This window comes from Ursus maritimus, unplaced genomic scaffold, assembly GCF_017311325.1.
Source record: "Ursus maritimus isolate PB19 unplaced genomic scaffold, ASM1731132v1 scaffold_2, whole genome shotgun sequence".
In the NCBI taxonomy this organism is placed as follows: Eukaryota; Metazoa; Chordata; class Mammalia; order Carnivora; family Ursidae; genus Ursus; species Ursus maritimus.
This window is the reverse complement of record NW_024424452.1, coordinates 36,087,805-36,106,407: the sequence shown is the minus strand read 5'-3', so window position 1 is coordinate 36,106,407 and position 18,603 is coordinate 36,087,805. Positions and strand designations below refer to the sequence as shown.

Below are 18,603 nucleotides of genomic sequence, written 5' to 3'. Positions count from 1 at the left end.
TGACTGGGCCACAACCTGGCTACTGTCCTGATATCTGTGGGAAGGCAGCCCCTTGGACATGAGTAACCCAGGGAGCACCAGCCGCAGGCAATCCCATGCCCCTTCCACCTTTGGAATGTGGGCCACCTGATACCTGTGTCTCTTTAAAAAATTCTGGCCCTTGGGCATAAATTCATTTTTGTTAAGCCTCATGGCCTTTCAATAGAAAAGCTTCTGTGTTTTGCTCTAGTCCCAAAGATTATTTATTATTTTTTAGTGTATCCATCTATATTTTTAAAAGAAGAGAGTTTCTCTTTAAGATCAAAAATAAGGGAAAAGAATAGACTCAGTAAACCAGTTGACAGGTTTTTGTGTTATGGTTTTGTTATGGTTTTAGATTTTATATTGTTTATATATGGTTATAGATTTATATTGTTAAAAACTTAAGTTTCAGGGCGCCTGGGTGGCTCAGTCAGTTAAGCCTTGGACTCTTGGTTTCAGCTCCAGTCATTATCTCAGAGTCATGAGATAGAGCCCCACATCCGGCTCCCCATTCAGCAGGAGTCTGCTTGAGGATTCTCTCTCTCCCTCGTCTTCTGTCCCTCTCTGTGCACACTCTCTCTCTCTCTCTCTCAAAAAAAATAAAGTTTAAAAAAATTTTTTTGCTTTAATTTGTAGCGACCTATGTTTCCCTTTTTTTGGGGACTGAATACATTTTGGAGCATCCAGGCAACAGAATATTGTGCTCAACTAAGATAACGCATATATTTAACTTCTTGATTTTGTGAGGTGTAAATGATACATGATTACTTTTTAAGTCTTTATTAAAATCCAAGACATGTTGAGTAAGAAAAAAGACTGCAAAGCTTCATTGAAGGTAGTATACTTAATGATGCTTAAAAATACATTCCTATATGTATCCATGCATAAAAAGTCTGGAAGGATACTTATCAAATATTAAGTGCTTATATCTGGTGTTAGGATTATGAGTAATTTTTAAAAAGATTTTATTTATTTGAGAGAGTGAGCGAGAGAGAGAGCGCACGAGAGGGGGGAGGGTCAGAGGGAGAAGCAGGCTCCCCGCTAAGCAGGCAGCCTGACACGGGACTTGATACCAGCACCCCGGGGTCATGACCTGAGCCAAAGGCAGTCGCTTAACCGACTTGAGCCACCCAGGCGCCCCGGATTATGAGTAATTTTTACCTTAGTCTTCATACTTCTGGGATTACTTGAAATTTTTACAAAGAGCTTTTGATTTTTTAAAAAATGTTACTTATTTGAGAGAGAGAGCGAGCAAGAGCCTGTGCACAAGCGGGGGGAGCGGCAGGCAGAGGCAGACAATGAAGCAGGCTTCCTGCTGAGCAGGGAGCTCAATGTGGGGCTCAATCCTAGGACCCTGGGATCATGACCCAAGCCAAAGGCAGATGCTGAGCCACCCAGGCGCCCCAAGAGCTTTCGATTTAAAAAAAAATAAGTATGTTCATTTTGGGAGGGAGGAGAAAGGAAAATTAATTTTAAGCAGCTACAAGAACTGTCTTCAGGTAAAAGCTTTCCACAACAAAGTGTGATGGGACCTGGAACTCAGGGTACTAGTTTCAAACTTCTGTATGTTGGTTAATCTTTCACTTTTTATTGCATTCCAGGCCAGCCTTTATGGATGAATATGAGAAGATTGAGGAGGAGTTGCAAAAACAGTATGACATTTATCTAGAGAAATTTCGAAATCTGGCTTATCTGGAGCAACAGCTTGAGGACCATCATAGGATGGAGCAAGAGAGGTTTGAGGTAAGTGCTGAGCCCGTGTCTCTGCACAGACCACGCCTTCTGCTGCGTTCCTTAGTACTTGTTGACGTGTCACTTTGTAAATATCATTGTGGAAAAAAAAATCTGTGAATGTTTTTTCTCCCCGATCAGGTCTGAGGATTGCTCCTGTGATTCTTTTGTTTTGCTGTTAGCATAGCCTGGACTCCAGGGTCGTCAGCTCTCTGATGGGTTTGGTCAGTTAGGACTGTAGACAGGCCCGACACGTGACCAGTGTCGTTGCACAGGATTCCGCTTAGAAGGGCCTGTGCTTGCCTCAGTGCCGTGCTACCACTGACCTGAAATTCTTCACAATTTTTAAGTGCATTTTAACTTACATTGAGTCCCACAGAGTAGGTAACTGGTCTTGGGTAAGGATCTAAAAACTTGCTTGGTCAGTTCACTGAAAGATTTTCAGGGGCCCTGGTTCATTGAATCATTCAAACCGGTTTATCAGAGACTGCTTTATAAAGAGGAAATGCAGTTTATTGATTATTGTGGGAAATGTATATGACCCAGAGCCAGAAATCTTACAGGCTCCTCCCATCCCAGTGTTCAAGGCCATTTAGGAAAGAGTGTTTCAGGTACCATGAGCTGATAAATACGGAATTCAGAGCAAAGGAAATTGGACCAAGTTACTATCACTTTTTAAATTGCCCTTATCCCTTGGGGATATTTCTGCTTTACCCAAGAATGGTGGCTTGGAATCTGTGTTCATGATGAAATCAGTGTACAGTCTCCCTTTCTCACACTGTCCTTGACAGCTTTTGGGTCTGAAGGTTACACTAGCCTTCCTACAAACCTGGGTGTTTGAATGAGGTGAAGCGGTTCTGTGGTACCGGAGGCCTGGCTGGGGGTAACTGCCGCACTCCTGTGCACGCGTTCCTTTCGGCAAGGAGCTCGTTGCCGCCACTGCTCTAGGGTAGGGGCAGGCTGCGGAGCAGCAGGGGTGCAGGACAGGCATGTTCTGAGGGCAGTGAAAAGAGCCTGGAGTTCAGGACATTTTAAATGTTAGGTATCTGGGAAAGAACAGAAAAGGACCAGTGAAGGTAAAGTGAGCATGTTGTGGCCTCATGGGAGTCCGCGGCTGTGTGCAGAGTGTTCCGGAGAACGGGCCTTGGGATGCGTGTTCCTCCATCCTTCAGCAGCTCCCCTCTCTCTCCTGTGCTCACACCTGCTCTCTACGCTTATGGCGCCTGGCCCCTAGGGCTGTCTCATGCATGAAACGGTGCTCTCTTTTTAATGTTTAGAACAACAACAAAAATTTAAAAGCCAATCTCCTCTCCCATTCTCTCTTTTTTTTATTTTTTAAAATTAAGAAAAAAATTTTATGATGCTCAGTTAGCCACTATATAGTACATCATTAGTTTTTGATGCAGTGTTCAGTGATTCGTTAGTTGTGTGTAACACCCAGTGCTCATCACAACACGTGCCCTCCTTAATAATACCCATCACCCTGTTACCCCCCCAAAACCCTCAGTTTGTTTCCCAGGGTCCATCTCTCTTTTGACAGTATTCAGGGCCACATATTGTAACCCAGCTGAAGCATTAGCTTTTTTCCCCCTAGGAGTTAGACTAGAGTTTATTTTTTTCTCTTTCCATCCTGATCAGTCTCACCATTTAGCATCTTTTGGGGCTGGAATTGTGCAGAGCTTTAGTCTTTAGGAGCAGGAGGCCCGTGCTGTCCCACAGTTGGTGCACCTGTCCCTATGTGGACATCCCATGGCGGCACACGTGCTCACACATGATGGCCTTTTACCGTGGTGTTCCGTTTTCTGCAGGGCTTGGAGGGCCAGCTGCAGGCTTCTGGCTGCCCCCCTCTCTCTGGGCTGCGGGCTGCTGGCGGAGACGGGGTGCTGGCGCCCGGCCCTGCTCGTTGCTCAGGCAGTGATCGTTCTCTTCATGTGGCTTAGCTCTTCGCTGGTTCTGCAGCACAGACTTAGCCCTACTTACCCAAATGCTAGAGAACATAAAACAGTCCAGGAAAGGGTCCTCTCCTCTGAGTCTTGTGTTTGCTGTTCCACAGGAAGCTGAAAACACGCTGCGCCTGATGCAGAACAAGCTGAAGGAGGAGGAGAAGCGCCTGCTCCGGAGCGGAAGTAAGGCCGGGCTCTCAGACGGGGCTCTCTCCTCCGGGCGAGCTCGCTAGCCTTGAAAAAGCTCTCCGTGTATTTTATTTATTTTCAAAAGGCAGTTTTCTCACAAGTTCTGTATCAGGTACCGTTTTAATTCACTCAAGAGGTTAAGAGGCTGGTTGTAATCTGAGTAACATGGAGTAACAAGTAACATTTAAAGCACTTTGGTTTTCTTCTCACCTAAAATTCTGTTTTCCTGTTTAAATGATACTGTTAATTTGAATTGCGTGTAGTATGTAACTCTGAAAGAAAACTGCAGCTCGGAGGTCTGTAGGGCTCCTTATTTCAGGGCAGACTGATAGAAGGCAAGTGTCATAATGTGCGCACGTGAACGGGTCACTTGCTTAGGGCGAGTCCCCCTACCTATACCCGTCGTCGGTCCCCCAGTAATCCAAGATGGTTCAGTGAGGCTGCTGTCTGTAGGAAAGTGGGGGTTACCTATATAGAGGAGCTCGGCCCTGGGGGGACTGTTGTCTGTGACTGGTTAGTACATTTTGGCCTCGGGGGCGGTAGTGGCACACGGTCTTCATGGCGCGTCTCAGAGTGCCTCCTTCTCTTGCGTATTGCTCTCTTTTTGATGATGAAATATTTTACTCTCTTGTGCTTGAGGGTACTGTACCTGGGACTTCAGGCATGTGTGTGTGCACGCTTTCTCTCTCTCGCTGTCTTTCTATCTCTCTTCATTTGTACTTGTTCTATGCCTCTCTCTCTCCTAAATCTCAGGAAACTCTGGAAGGAGAATAGGGGCTGCTGGAAAATCCTTTAGGGGCAAGTTTAGGGAATTGCAAGGGCCTCTCTAGCCAAAGCAGCCCCTCACCTTTATGGTTCCAGGTCAGCCAGGAGAGCCTGAAGCAGCCCTAAGTGATAAGCCTGCATGGAGTTTATCCCTTCCCGAGAGGCCCAGCACAGGTAAGAGCCCTGACTGGTTGGCTGCACCGTGCTCCTTTCCCGGGCCAGCATGTAAGACCTTTCTCACTGATCTTGCTTTATTCTTCTGAACTCACACTTTAGTTTTGTGATCCATAGGTTTGGGATCTCTTGAAGGATGAGCATTCATAGGAGCATCTCTGGTTTAGCTTTTTTGGAAAAATAATTTCCAGTTTAAACCAGCTGAATGAAGGATAGCACTTAATTAGCTTGGGGTGGGTGAAGAAGTTAGGAAAATATGAAGAAACATTCTCAGTTCTGTTCATCCTAAAGTTCGTAAGGTGTTCTGTCTTTCTTGGTTTTGCTAGATATGTGGGAACGTTGCCCAGAGAATTGGGACTGGGGGGGAGATCTATAAAGGAAGACTTTCTGAAAGACTTCCCTGAACAGAAAAACCTAATAGGACAGGGACATGAAATTTGGGGCAAGAAGGAGCAAAGTCCAGGAGCTGGAAGAGATCGTCGTGTTTATTCCACTCTGCAGGCAGCTGACTGAGTGCAGCAAAGCTTTGTGGAGTATCTCTTCTGGGTGTGAAGGGTTCGTTAGTGGACAAAAACCAGGGACCTTTGCTTTAACCAGTCTACTTGCCATTGAGGAGACAAACATTGAGCAAGCTGTAAGCAGAAGGAGAAAAATGCGCCAGGGGGCGGCAGGGAGTAGAGCAGAGCAGGGGATGGAGAGGGTGGGATGGAATTGCATTTTAGATAGGAGGTCAGGGTAAGCCTCATTAGGAGATGCTATTTAAGCAAAGCTTAAATAAGTGGATCTGGGAGGAAAGGCGGTTTTGGGGAGAGTCCTGGGAGTCTGTAAGAGGGGTGGGGACCAGAGCCGCGTGAGGCGATGCGTTTTACTGAATGCGTGAACGTGCAGGACTCGAACTCAGGCAGGACAGATGAGCTGGAAGATGGATCTTGTGCCGAAGGGCTCCCACCTGAGGCTCCTGTCTTCTCTGTTGAGCAGGAGGTGAAGTCACCACGTTTTCTTTGTGGGTTTGGAGGAAGGGACTTGAAGGAGAGAGAGACAGTCTGAGTGCTTAGAGATAGGAGAATGCCCTAGGGGCCCCAGAGATTAAAAAGGCCAAGTATTTTGTTCAGATGCTCAGTAATAGAAGTAAAGGCAGCCTTCATTTTCCCACCATCCTTTTAAACCTCATTGCTGGTGGTAAATTCATAAAATGACCCAGAAATTTCTAGAAAGCACTTTAGTAACCTTTCTGTGGTTTAGTTTTTATGGTGTAGTGGAGAGTAGATGTCCCTGCATTTAACACTTACTTACTGCTGCATGTCAGGCATCGTGCCAGCACTCGGCACACAGTGATGGATGAGGCACTCAGGAAGCTCAGAATCTAGAACTGTGTCCCCCGGTACCTAGCCACAAGCCATGTGTGACTCTTGAGTACTTCAGGTATGGCTGGACCAAATTGAGGTTTGCTGTTTGTGGAAAATATACAGCAGGTTTTGAAGACTTAGTATGATAGAAAAGTAAAATTACTCATGAATATTTTACATTGTTTATTTATTAAAATGATATTTTAGCTATATTGGGTTAAGTAAAACATTACTAAAATTAATTTACCTGTGTCTTTTTACTTTAATGTAGTTACTAGACAATTTTAAATTCAACTGCCAGCAGGCATTACATTTCTGTTGGACTGTGCTGATCTCAAAGGAGACACAAAGACACTGCCTGTAGTTTAAATGGGTATGAAGTATATCTCATTGTGGTTTTGATGTGAATTCCTCTGATAGCTAATGAAATGAAGCAACTTTGCTCCATTTGGCCAATCATATAAATCTTCTTTGGAGAGATGTCTATTCAAGTCCTTTGGACATTGTTAAATTGGGTTATTTTTTTATTATTGAATTGCAAGTGTTATTACATATATTCTGGATACCAGATCCTTATGTGATTTGTGATTTGCAAATATATTCTCTCATTCTCTGGGCTGTCTTTTAACTTTCTTGGTGATGGCTAGCTAAAGCAAAGGACAAAGTTTTAATGAGGTCCACACTATCAGTTGTCCTTTTGTTACTTGTGTTTTTAGTGTCATATCTAAGAAACCACTGCCTAATTTAAGGTCCCCAGGATTTATCCCTAGGTTTTCTTCCAGGACTCTTAAAGTTACAACTCTTATTTAGATTTCTGATCCATTTTGAGCCAATTTTTGCATGTGGTGTGGGGTAGGGGTCCAACCTCATTGTTGGGCATGTGGCTATCCAGTTGTTCCAGCACCATTTTTTTGAAAGACTGTTCTTTCCTCTTTGAATTTTACGGGTGCTCTTGTGTGCCATACTTTATTTTTTTTTTAGACTTTATTTGAGAGAGAGAGAGTGAGAGTGCTGAGCAGGGAGCCTGATGTGGAGCTCAGTCCCAGGACCCTGAGATCATGACCGGAGCTGGAGTCAGACACTTAACTGACTGAGCCATCTTGGTGCCCCTGCCATACTTAATTTCAATGCATCACTGATAACTCAGTGATTTCAGTGTCAAGATGCATTAGTTTAGTGTCTTGGCTTGAGTTTGTCAGAAGAAATCATGTTGAGTCTGAGAAACGTGTGTTGATACCTTAAAATTCATAATACTTGATTTATATGGCATGAGGTAAAGATATAATGTCATAATATTCCTGGATGAAATAAAAAGTAAGCAAAGTTGAATAGCGATTTCATTTTAGAGTCATGAATTTGTGTTAATATTTCACCATGTTCTCTGTATAGGCTTTTTGGCTTTTATAAGGTAGTAGTTTTCAGATAGGTGGGGTTGCGGCCCATGCAAGGAGCTATTCCTCACACTTGTCCTGGCTCCCAGGTTTGCCCTTCCGTGCTGGAGAGCACAGCTCTTGCCTCCACGGTGAAGAGAGCAGAGCACTTTCCCTTGGAGCGTGGCTAGGTGCAGCTGCCATTTCATTACCCCCCATCGCAGGGCCTAATCAAACCCTTTTCATAGATGCTTAATTCCTGCCCTTCCAAACTGACTCCTGACTCAGCAGAGTCAGAACAGCAACTGCGAACTCCTCCAGTTCCGTCCTTCCAAAACTAGTGTCTCTCCCTGGTTGCAGGGAATTGGGCTGGACAGTGAATTTTCTCTCCATTGTGGAAACTCCCCTTCTGTAGGTTCACTGTAGGAAATGTCCAACCTGACTCCAGGAGAGTATTTCAGAAGTTAATGTATAAGGCTGTTGCACTGAGAACAATCTCTCTTTATATATGCCTGTAATGGAATTCTCTCCCGGAAGCAATATCTTGGGTACCAGCTCTCGTTGTCACTCACGAGGCTGCCATCTTTCTCCGGCCAGCCGAGCTTGGCTGTTCCTGGCCTGCTCTCCGTCTCGCCTGTGGGCTTGTTTGGCGCGCTCACCTTTTCAGTGGCTCCGCTTCCTTGTCTTTGTTGTCCACAAAGAGCTCGAGTTGCGGTAACACCACCTAACACTGAACAGAGAGTGGTTCCAAACACCAAGAACTTCCCGCTATCTTGACAGCTGGCTGTTCAATTTTTAGTTTCACCTGCCAGAGTAGTGTTTCTTTTTTCTTTTTTTTTTTTTTAAGATTTTATTTATTTATTCGACAGAGATAGAGACAGCCAGCGAGAGAGGGAACACAAGCAGGGGGAGTGGAAGAGGAAGAAGCAGGCTCCCAGCGGAGGAGCCTGATGTGGGGCTCGATCCCATAACGCCGGGATCAAGCCCTGAGCCGAAGGCAGACGCTTAATGACTGCGCTACCCAGGCGCCCCTCTAATTGATATATTCTGACCCAGTTTTGTCTTGCTTTGGAAGATTGTTTAAAAAAAACAAATCGGTATATCATTGTCTGCATTAACTCCTAGGTAACCACAGGCAAATCCTGAGAGTCTCATAAAATCTAATGCACTAAAAGTAAGGCTGAGAAGTGCGGATAGTTTTACACAAGAGCCGTGTGGATAGAAGCTGTTTTAGAGGTAACGATGGAGCCGCCCTTTTGTTTTGTGTACTTGTGTTTTCCCAGGTAATGATGACTCTGACATTGACATCCAGGAAGATGACGAATCTGACAGTGAATTGGAGGAGAGGCGGCTGTCCAAGCCGAGGACGGCCATGGAGGTGCTCATGCAAGGTACTGCCGCCGCTTTCGCTTGCCCTGCTCCCTGTGCCCGGTCACAGAACACTGCCCTCTTGTGTATCAGGATTCAGCACTTAAACTGCTCAGTGGTCACCTTTGCTGCTAATACTCTTACCTGTGGTCCTAAGAATAGCTGATTTTTCTTTGTGGCCTGGGATTTCTCACAGAGGCCACGGGAGTACACGGCCTCTGCCACGAGCTGTATTCTACCCTTTTTTGGGTCCAAACTGCTCTTAGTGCAGTAGCATCGCCTATAATCAGAGAACTAACGCACAGAGAAGGGACTCGCACAACCACCTTGCCTTTTAAAAAATCTAGTTTCTGCTGTTTCACTGCTACAGACTCAAGCAAAAAAGTCTGTGGAGCACATGTGGGTGTTCCCCGGGGGTCTTCTTCGGGTCCCGCTTTCCACCCTAGAGGGGTCCTGTCAGTGGCTTGGGGGTGTGTCCTTCCAGATGGCCTTTCCACGCACATACGGTGAAATACAGACACAAAGGTCAGCTGAGACATTTTTTAACCTAAATGGGACCAGACTTTGTGTATAGTTCTGCAACTTGCTTCTTTAAAAAAATTATTATTAAATATATTAGAACTCCTCCCATATCAGTAAACTAGAAATCTGCCTGATTGGGGCGCCTGGGTGGCACAGCGGTTGAGCGTCTGCCTTCAGCTCAGGGCATGATCCCGGCGTTATGGGATCGAGCCCCACATCAGGCTCCTCCGCTATGAGCCTGCTTCTTCCTCTCCCACTCCCCCTGCTTGTGTTCCCTCTCTCGCTGGCTGTCTCTATCTCTGTCGAATAAATAAATAAAATCTTTAAAAAAAAAAAAAAAAAGAAAGAAATCTGCCTGATTGTTTCTGACAGCTGTATAGTATTCCATAGCATGACTGTACCCATAATTTACTTGGGCATTCCCATATTAAAAAATAATTTTAAAAAGATACTTATTCTTCCCTCTTTTCCTTGTATATCCATCTTTCTGCTTATCTGCACTGTTTGTACCATTAAAAGTGGGATTCTTAGGTCAAACCTTATGTAAATCTTTGTTTCAATAGACAACACTGAATTGCTCCGTATTTGCCTTTAAACACCTGTTTACCATCTGCTAATTTTTGGAGCAGTTTGCATTTTTATATACATGGTACATTTCAGAGGTAAATTATCTTCACTTTATATTAAGTTTTGGTGCTTTTTTTTTTTTTTTTTAAGGTTTTTTAATTTATTAGAGAGAGGGCATGAGCGTGGGATGTGGGGTGGGCAAAGGGAGAGAGAATCTCAAGCAGACTCCACACTCCATGTGGAGCCCAACGTGGGGCTTGATCCCAGAGCCCTGAGATCATGACCTGAGATGAAATCAAGAGACACTCAACAAGTTGAGCCACCCAGGCGCCCCTTTCCTTTTATTTTTTATTTTTTAACAGCTTCATGATATAAATGGAGGTTAGGGGTTATGGCCCCCATTCTACACATGGGAGCTGAGGCTCTGAAAAGGTATGTGACTGGGGGCACTGGTGCTCCTAAATTCTGCTGACCACCGAGCCTGCAGAAGTAAAATCTAAGAACTATAAATAAGGCCTTTAGACAACACAAGGTTTGCATTTTATCTGACCAAGGGAAGTCTGTAATTAGCTCTTGTTGGTCACCCCAGGCCTGTCCTGAGCGAGCTCCTCTCTGAGCTGCCCTCACTGCCTTTGCCCTGCCACGTGGACCTGGGTCCCGGGTGCTCCTTTCTCAGCCTTCGTGTGTGAGGGTAGCTGTCTGCCTCCCGCCAGGGAAGGATGGCTCCTGGGTGTTTGCAGAAGTCACAGCCAGGCAGCCGTGACTTCCAGAGGAGAGTGGAGAATCACAGAGATAATGTGGGTGTTTTGAAAGATGAACTGATGGTGACCTTAAAAGTTTTCCTCTTTGGAGCTCAGACATAGATTCAAATACAAGTCGCATTGGTCTGTGCAGGGAGACTGCATGTCTATTTTCGGCAGGTAGCGGAGCTGTTCTGTCACATAGATACTCAGAGTGGGATTCAGTGGTTTTTCTGAAAACATGTACAGGATGCATATTTCGTTTCCTGGTTTCTGAGTTGTGATTATATTTTCTTGCCCTTTTCCTTTTTTTCAAAGTGGAAACGTAGAAAATCCATTACCGTTTGCTGGGAGTTTTGGTTATTTGGATGCAACTTAAGTAAATTCTTTAATTGACTCTTGTCTTCCCCAATTTTCTGAAGGAAACAAATCTTGAATGCCATTCCTTGCATTTTTGTTTTTCCTTAAACAAGCTTTTCATAATTTCTTCATGCTTTGGTTCTCCTCAGAAAGACCCAGCAAACGCATCGTGGGCACAATGCAGGGTGGAGACTCTGATGACGATGTGAGTCCTGACCAGCTCCCTTTAGCAGCTCTGTTCTTCCTGGTCTCAGGCTGGCTTCATAGACTAGCTGAGCCGACAAGCTGAGTGTGAGGGGCTGCCTGGGTGTGCGCCAGAGTTTGGCCTCCCGAGGAGCTTCTCTGCTTCTTGATGACTCTTTTCTTTTCTTTTCAAATGAATTTGCTTGCCCCCCCCCCTTTTTTTCCTTCTCACTGTTCTTTCCATTCTCGCTTTCCAAAGATGGAAGCAGCACCAGCTCTCTTAGGTAAATGCAAGACTTCAAGCTCCAAGAAGCAGGTTGGTTTTCTTTTTATCTCATGTGTGTGTTTGTGTGTGTGTGTGTCTTAGCTGGCTCAGGGCCACCAGAGAGCCTTCCCCAGCAGTGATGCCTCTGTCTCTTGGGCAAGAGCCATGCACAGCAGGCCTACAGTGAACGGTGCAGTTGCCTAAAGGTCCCTTGCAGGAGAGGGGGGTTGAGTGCTAAGCCAAGAGACGAGAAAGGTCATCAGGACTTTGAAGAGTAACCTGGAAAAGACGGGAACCTGCTGAGGGCCCGTGGTCAAGACCATCCCTCTCTTCAGTTCCATTCGGGGGAGGAAACAGGAAAAGGAGGCTCTCTTGAGACAGGGGCCTCAGAGAGGCTGGGCAGGAGGCTACGACATCAGGCTGCTGGCACCTTGAATGTCCTTGAGGTAATACTGACTGGGAAACTGACTGGAATGAGGCCCTGCTGTCAGGGCTGTCCCATCCATCACCCTGGGCCTGCCCTCTTTGTGGCGGTCCCTGGCAAGCCTGTGAGGCCCCAGAGGCAAAGGGTGACTAGGCTGACAGACCACAGACCTCCTCATCAGGTCGTTTGCCACATGCGTCTGGAATGTGGCATTAGTGGCTACGTAGGGATAGAGCATGAGCCTGACTTCTTGTACAAAAGATTCCTTTATTTAGTGCCAATAGTGTATTTTGTGACCGAAATCCACAGAGGGAGCAGTTACTCAGGTTTGCTGGCCCCGATGCACAGAGAAGATCGAGCCTTGAAATCACAGAAGGTAGTCTTAGAGAAGCAGAGAAACCACCTCAAACATTTTCTAACAGTTAGGGGTGGGTGGTTAAGTAGCTTCTGCGCATCCATCGTAGCCATTCGAGGCAGGAATAAGAAGTCTGGCGTGGGTGCTGGGGATGCCTGGACGGCACCGTCTGGGCCTCGTCTTCCGATCTGCTTGGTTGTGCGCATAGCTTTCTCAGAACGAATGCCCGAGCGACAGCGGATATCTCCTCTGTGCCTCATGTTGCTTGTTTGTTTCCGGGAGGCTGCCTGCACACATCCCCCAGGCACACGGGCTTGTACCTCGTGTGCTCACTCTTCCACTTGACAGGTATTTACCGAGTGCCTGTTACGTATGTGTAGGTGTTACAGATTATAAGCAATACACCCCTGCCCTTAGGGGGCTTACATTCCAGCAGTAATCAGCTGGATACATCGGGTCACAGTGGCAAGAAGAAAAATAAAGCCGTTCAGGGAACAGAGTGACAGGGTTGAAGGAGGAGACTGATGTCTTTTGATCAGTCAGGGAATGTCTCTGTGGTGAGGTGACATTTGGGCAGAGGCCTGAATGGAAGGAAGGGTGTGGTGCAGGGAGGGGCATCCAAAGCCCAGGGAGTGGGGCTCCTGCATTGGAGGCCCAGAGATGGTGGTGTGACTGGGATGGAGTGGGCTGGGGGCAGGAGCAGCAAGAGGCAGTAGAGGCCACGCAGCGCTTTGCAGGATGTGATGAGGACCTGGAGTTTTCTCTGAGTGTGGTGGGAAGGGGCCGGAAATCGTGAGCCCAGCAGTGCCAAGAGCTAACTGGCATTTACGAGACACCAGTCAGGAGGCGTCTGCACTAGTCCAGGGGTGCTGGCAGCTCAGCCTAAGGTCGTGGCAGCAGAGGTGTTAGGAAGTGGTCAGATTCTGGATGTTTCTAAGGCGGAACCATGAAATTTTGTGAATTGGACGTGGGATGGGAGAGAGAGAAATGGAGGAGGCCTCGTTTGTGTCCTAATGGGCTAATAGTATACATAGAGTTTGCATTTCCCCGAGATGGGGCAGGCCTGAGGAGGGGCTTGGAGAGCAGAGCAGGAGTTTGGTTTTGGACATGCTACACATGCGTTGCCTGCCAGCCATCCACGCGCTGGGGTTGAGTAGCCGGTTGGAGTTCACGTCTGGAGTGCAGGGGTCAGGTCTGGGCTGGAGTTGAATTTGGGAGCCGTCCTAATTAGATGGTCTTCAGGCCACAAGGATACATGTGATTGTGTGGGGGAGAGAGTAGAAAGGGAAGAGGAGGCCCAAGGATCTGAGCTGAGCCGAGTTGCAGAATCAGGGAGATGGAGGGCGTGGGGGTATGTGAGACCTTGTAGATGCCAGAGTGAGGTGGGGTGAGCCCTCAGAGAGAAGGGTGCCCTGCAGCCGAGTGGCTTTCAAGGAAGGAGCCCTCCTGTGCCCGATGCAGCCTGGAGGTCACAAGACACCTGAGACTCACCCACTGGATTTGAATCCACTGGATGTTTCCGTGGATGGCAGGTGAAGGCCAGCTGAGTGTGTTGAGGAGGCAGTGAGAGGGGAACCAGCAGGGTGGAGGGTTCAAAACTCCTTCAAGGAGTTTCGCTGTTGGGGGGGTTAGAGGAACAGGGCAGAGCAGCCGGGGAGGAAGGTGGGATTAACTTTGCAGTTTTTGTTTTGTTTTGTGTATTTAAGAAGAAGGAAATTGCAGCATGTATGTATGCTGGTGGGAATGATCTAGTTAGAGTGGCTAGCCATCTTGGTTTACCTGGGACACAGGACTTACAGTTGTAAAACTTGGATCTAGGTGATGGAGAGAGTGTTCCTTTTATTTTGCTCCTAATTGCCCATTTCTTGTGTGGCTTTCCATCCATAATCTGGTAAAAGGCAAAAACCAAAAAAAACCCAACTCTCCTAATCTCCAAGCCCCACCCTCCTTGCTGTCCCCTGGTGGGTGTCTGGGCCCCCAGGGGCAGAGCGGCGGCCGGTGGTGAGCTGCGGTGCAGATGCAGCGGTGTTGCCGAGCCCTCCGAGGGAGAGCCAGCCCCTGCGGCAGCAAACATGGCTACACGCTGGTGTCTGAAGGCCACTGGGTAGCTGATCCAGATACGTTTGTATTTCTGCCAGCAGTGTGAGACGTGGGTCCCCCTCCCTCGCCCCCACAGCCCGACTGCTGCTCCGCCCAGCTCTTCCTTCAGTGGGGGCGTTGCTCATTACTGAGCTGCTGGTGACAAGGGTCTCGGCTGACAGAGCTGCAGGTAGCGCGACGGGCCCTCAGTTGTCTTTGCTGTCTTCCTGTAGGAGGACTCCGAGGACAGTGAGATTGACATGGAGGGTGATGAAGAAGACGACGATTTGGAAGATGAGAGCGTTGCTCTCTCGCCAGCTAAGCCCAGTCGCAGGGTCCGAAAGCCTGAGCCCTTGGATGAGAGCGACAATGACTTCTGACCCTCTTGCTCAAGGGACCGGCCTGATTGAATCCCTCAGATCTATAGGTAAAGGGGAAGTTGGAAGGTTAGGAAGGAGACCTATTTTGTTTGCTGAACCAGCTGGACTCGTTCATGATGCCACACCTAGTTGTTCTTTAGCTGCCTCTGTGTTACTGCAGAGGCCTTCAACGAGAACCGAAGCAAGCCCCAAAGAGGATGTGTTTTCTTGCCTTATTTATCTCCTGAAATTTGGGAAATGCATGTGTTCTAGAGCTGCACGTGCGTGGGACAAAGAGCTGACGAGAAACGAGGTTCGGCGCTGTCAGGTCTTGGCTATCGTCGTTGTGATGTGTTTCGTCTCCGCGTCAGGGTTGGGGGGCGGTGGGGAAGGACGTGGGGCTGGACACCCGGACTCAGTTTAGGAATTGTGGGGGAGTGTCTGACTCCTCATCTGTACAGTTGTGGACATTTACTGTACATTGGCTTTTAATTCTAGCTTTTATTTCGTTGTCTTATTTTCTTCTGTGTGTTCACAATACTGAGCTTTCAATGTATTTTACTAAAATGTTCTGAATGAGAGCTAGCTAAGTTAGATGAAAACCCACTTTGCTTAAAGATCACATAACAGATGCTCCGAAATATAAATGCTCCATTTTCTCTCAGAAGGTTGACATTCCTGCTTAGGAAAACAAATTAAAGAAGTGTTAGTACAGGTAACTTGTGTTTCTGACTCTAAAGATGAACCAGAATGCATTCGGTTGAGTAGCACTAGAATAATCACCCTGATGTGAAATGAGAAGTGACAGGTGCAGTTGTTTTGTTTTTCTGATGTGGAAAACACAGAGCAGTTTTCATTTATTTTTCAGTTATAAAGTCAGAAAACTTCTGAAGTTACTTAACTCGTAATAAATGTATTTAATTCTGTATTTTTATATCATTAAATAAGTTTTTCTTGAAAGTATAATTACGTTGTTTATTTGCACGTATAACATAAATAGGAGAAGTTCACAGGTTAACTATTGTACATGTGAATTTTTAGGAGACGGTGTGACAATTATTTCTGTCATCTTTGCTTTTCTCTGTCTTTTCCTAATTCCTACATAAGAGATTACCCCCTTTTTAAACATTCAGCTTTCAGTTAGTTCACTAGCGATTTGAGATGTGCTGTCATTGAAATGATGCGGTAAAAGGGAAGTGGGAGTGTCGGAAGCCGTGCCAACCCCCTCAGGTGCCGTGGCTTCTGAGCTTCAAAAGTCAGTGAGTCTTCTTAGATGTTCTTTTTTTTTTTTTTTTTTTAAATTTATTTGACAGAGATAGAGACAGCCAGCGAGAGAGGGAACACAAGTAGGGGGAGTGGGAGAGGAAGAAGCAGGCTCACAGCAGAGGAGCCTGATGTGGGGCTCGATCCCAGAACGCCAGGATCACGCCCTGAGCCGAAGGCAGACGCTTAACCACTATGCCACCCAGGCGCCCCTTCTTAGATGTTCTAGTTTTGGTTTCCCTGAGTCTGACCTGCCTTACATTAAAAAAAAAAAAAAGAAGAAGAAGAAGAAGAAGAAGAAGGATTTCTGTTTTCCTTACGTGATGCTTTCTTCTAATGGGCATTACCACGGGAGTGTGGCCCGCGCCGCAGGTAACCCTCCACAGATAGAGGCGCCCATGCGGTGGGCGGTTTGTTGTTTCACCTCTGCCTTGGTCATCCTTCATGCCTTGGTTACCTGACTTGCGCAGTGTCACCACAGAATGGCCGTTCCTTACTTGAGCAGCTTCTGTCCGCCAAGGAGCTTCAAGCACCTGACTGTAGTTTTTACCATCTGTCTGTCACTACCGTGACAGACGCAGCAGTCAGGTGTGTGCAAGTGCCTTTGACCTCGTGCCGTTGGTTTTGGCCAAGCATCAGAGCAGACTCGGGCCCCAGAGAAGACTGTACGATTAGGTCAGTGAAAAACCAGTGTTTAGATCATTGTTGATGGTTGTTATTGTTTTAAACTGTGTAATTAAAGGACCTCTTAAAATGCTTTATGACATGTATATTGACAGAAAATGTAAAGGGATTTTTTAAGTCCTTAAAGTCCAAGGACTTGCAGTGGGGAGTCTGAGGAACTGTTGCTCTTTGAGCTGGGACGGCAAGAAGACCTGCGGGTGCTCTTTCGTTAGCGTTTTAAACTACAATATCCATGTCAGCGATCAGAAAGGAAGGGGAGTCGCTTGACGATAGCAACACGCTGCGTAAGTATCCTAGCTGCTGGATTGGCCCGGGGCGGGGGGACTCTTAGGTGCTGGAACCGGGACTGGCAGGCTTGGGAGAGAGCTGAAACTGCACAGAGCAGAAGCCCTTCCTTGCAGTGCGGGTGTGACTGGAACAGGGAGGGCAGAGCACTCAGGAAGGGATGTCATCAGGGAAACATGCCATTGATGGGAAACTCGTGTGTCGCAGACACAGCGTTCTGACTTTACACCTCTCTTGGGCAGTCTGGAAGGATTAAGCAATAGTAACATAGAAAATTAAGTTTTTAAAAGTTACGTTGTTAATTCTAAAAAGAACAATAAATTACATAGAGAATGGCTCAGGAGTGATGAATACTAATAAAGTCATAAGATAAACACAAATGATTTAAACAAAAATCGTACTCTAATAACTGTTGGAAGGATGGAGAAACAAAGAGTGGGGATGTAAACAGAAGGACATCCAAGTGGCCTTTCCCATATAGAAGTCAATAGATAATCTCTTAAGATGATAAGAAATAGCACATGTAGGACATTGAGTTTGGGGGGTAGGGGTGTTCGGGGAGGGGAGGGACAAGACAGAGACTGCTGTTTTCCTTCATAAGCCTAGTAATTTTTGGCTTTTTAAACTATGTGTTACCATGAATGTTATTTTGATGAATTTCTGGAAAGGTAAATCTATAGTCAGGAAGAGGGTAAGGGCTAGAGACTGAGGTTTGAGGGTCATTTTCCTATGAGATTCCTCAGGGGAGAACATGTGCGATCGGAGGAAAGCCAAGGTTGAAAGCCTGAGAAATGCCTGTGTCTCAGGGGCAAAGGACACAGGGAGCCAGAAGAAGAGACTGGGAAAGTATTTTCTAAGTTTTCTAAAGTGGTTATATTTTATTTTAATTATTAGGAAAAAATGTTTTATTTTCCAAAGAGTGTTGAAGAAGAGGGGTAAGGAAAAGGTGGGAGGACTGGAAGGTTGTGTTATGGAAGCCAGAGCAGGGGAGAATCTCCAAAGAAGGGAGAGGCAGCAAGTGCTAAATCCTTGTTGTAAATGAGCTTGAGTCAGAGAGGCCACTGAAATTGGCAGTTAGGAAATCTCTGGCGACCTTAGCCAGGAGCAGTCAGATAGCCAGTGATGGGTCGAAGAGCGGTTCGAATTTGAAGTGAACACAGTATTGACAAGTGTTCAGAAAGGTGGGCGGTCACAAGAGGAAAGAGGGCATGGCCAGGGGAGGGACGTGTGGTTGAAGAACATGGTGGAGGGGCAGGGTAGGTTTTGTTGTTGTTGTTGTTGTTGTTTTTTTTAAAGATTTTATTTATTTATTTGACAGAGATAGAGACAGCCAGCGAGAGAGGGAACACAAGCAGGGGGAGTGGGAGAGGAAGAAGCAGGCTCATAGCGGAGGAGTCTGATGTGGGGCTCAATCCCATAACGCCAGGATCACGCCCTGAGCTGAAGGCAGATGCTTAACCGCTGTGCCACCCAGGCTGGTATTTGGCTCATGTTTTGTTTTTTGAGAGGAAAACTCGAATGTGATTTTTTAACTGGAGGGAACGAATTTGTGGAAGGGGAGGGCTTGAATCTGTAAGAGAGTGTGTAATTGATGAAGCAAAGGCTTTATT

At 46.5% G+C, this 18,603-nt stretch overlaps 1 protein-coding gene across 5 annotated transcripts in view; it reads left to right on the top strand.

Moving 5' to 3' along the window:
- The window catches only part of CLUAP1 (clusterin associated protein 1), a 30,991-nt gene extending 14,914 nt beyond the window's left edge, over window positions 1–16,077 (top strand). For 4 of the 5 annotated variants that reach the window (XM_008696821.2, XM_040635426.1, XM_008696820.2 and 1 more), the window contains 6 exons: window positions 1,623–1,764; window positions 3,806–3,878; window positions 8,823–8,930; window positions 11,246–11,301; window positions 11,539–11,595; window positions 14,636–16,077. In XM_008696821.2, coding sequence (XP_008695043.1) covers window positions 1,623–1,764; window positions 3,806–3,878; window positions 8,823–8,930; window positions 11,246–11,301; window positions 11,539–11,595; window positions 14,636–14,782 — 583 coding nt within the window. In that variant the 3' untranslated portion in view covers window positions 14,783–16,077. The remainder of the gene's footprint in view (window positions 1–1,622; window positions 1,765–3,805; window positions 3,879–8,822; window positions 8,931–11,245; window positions 11,302–11,538; window positions 11,596–14,635) is intronic. The other variant, XM_008696823.2, reaches the window with a different exon arrangement.
- Window positions 16,078–18,603: the final 2,526 nt, after the last annotated feature.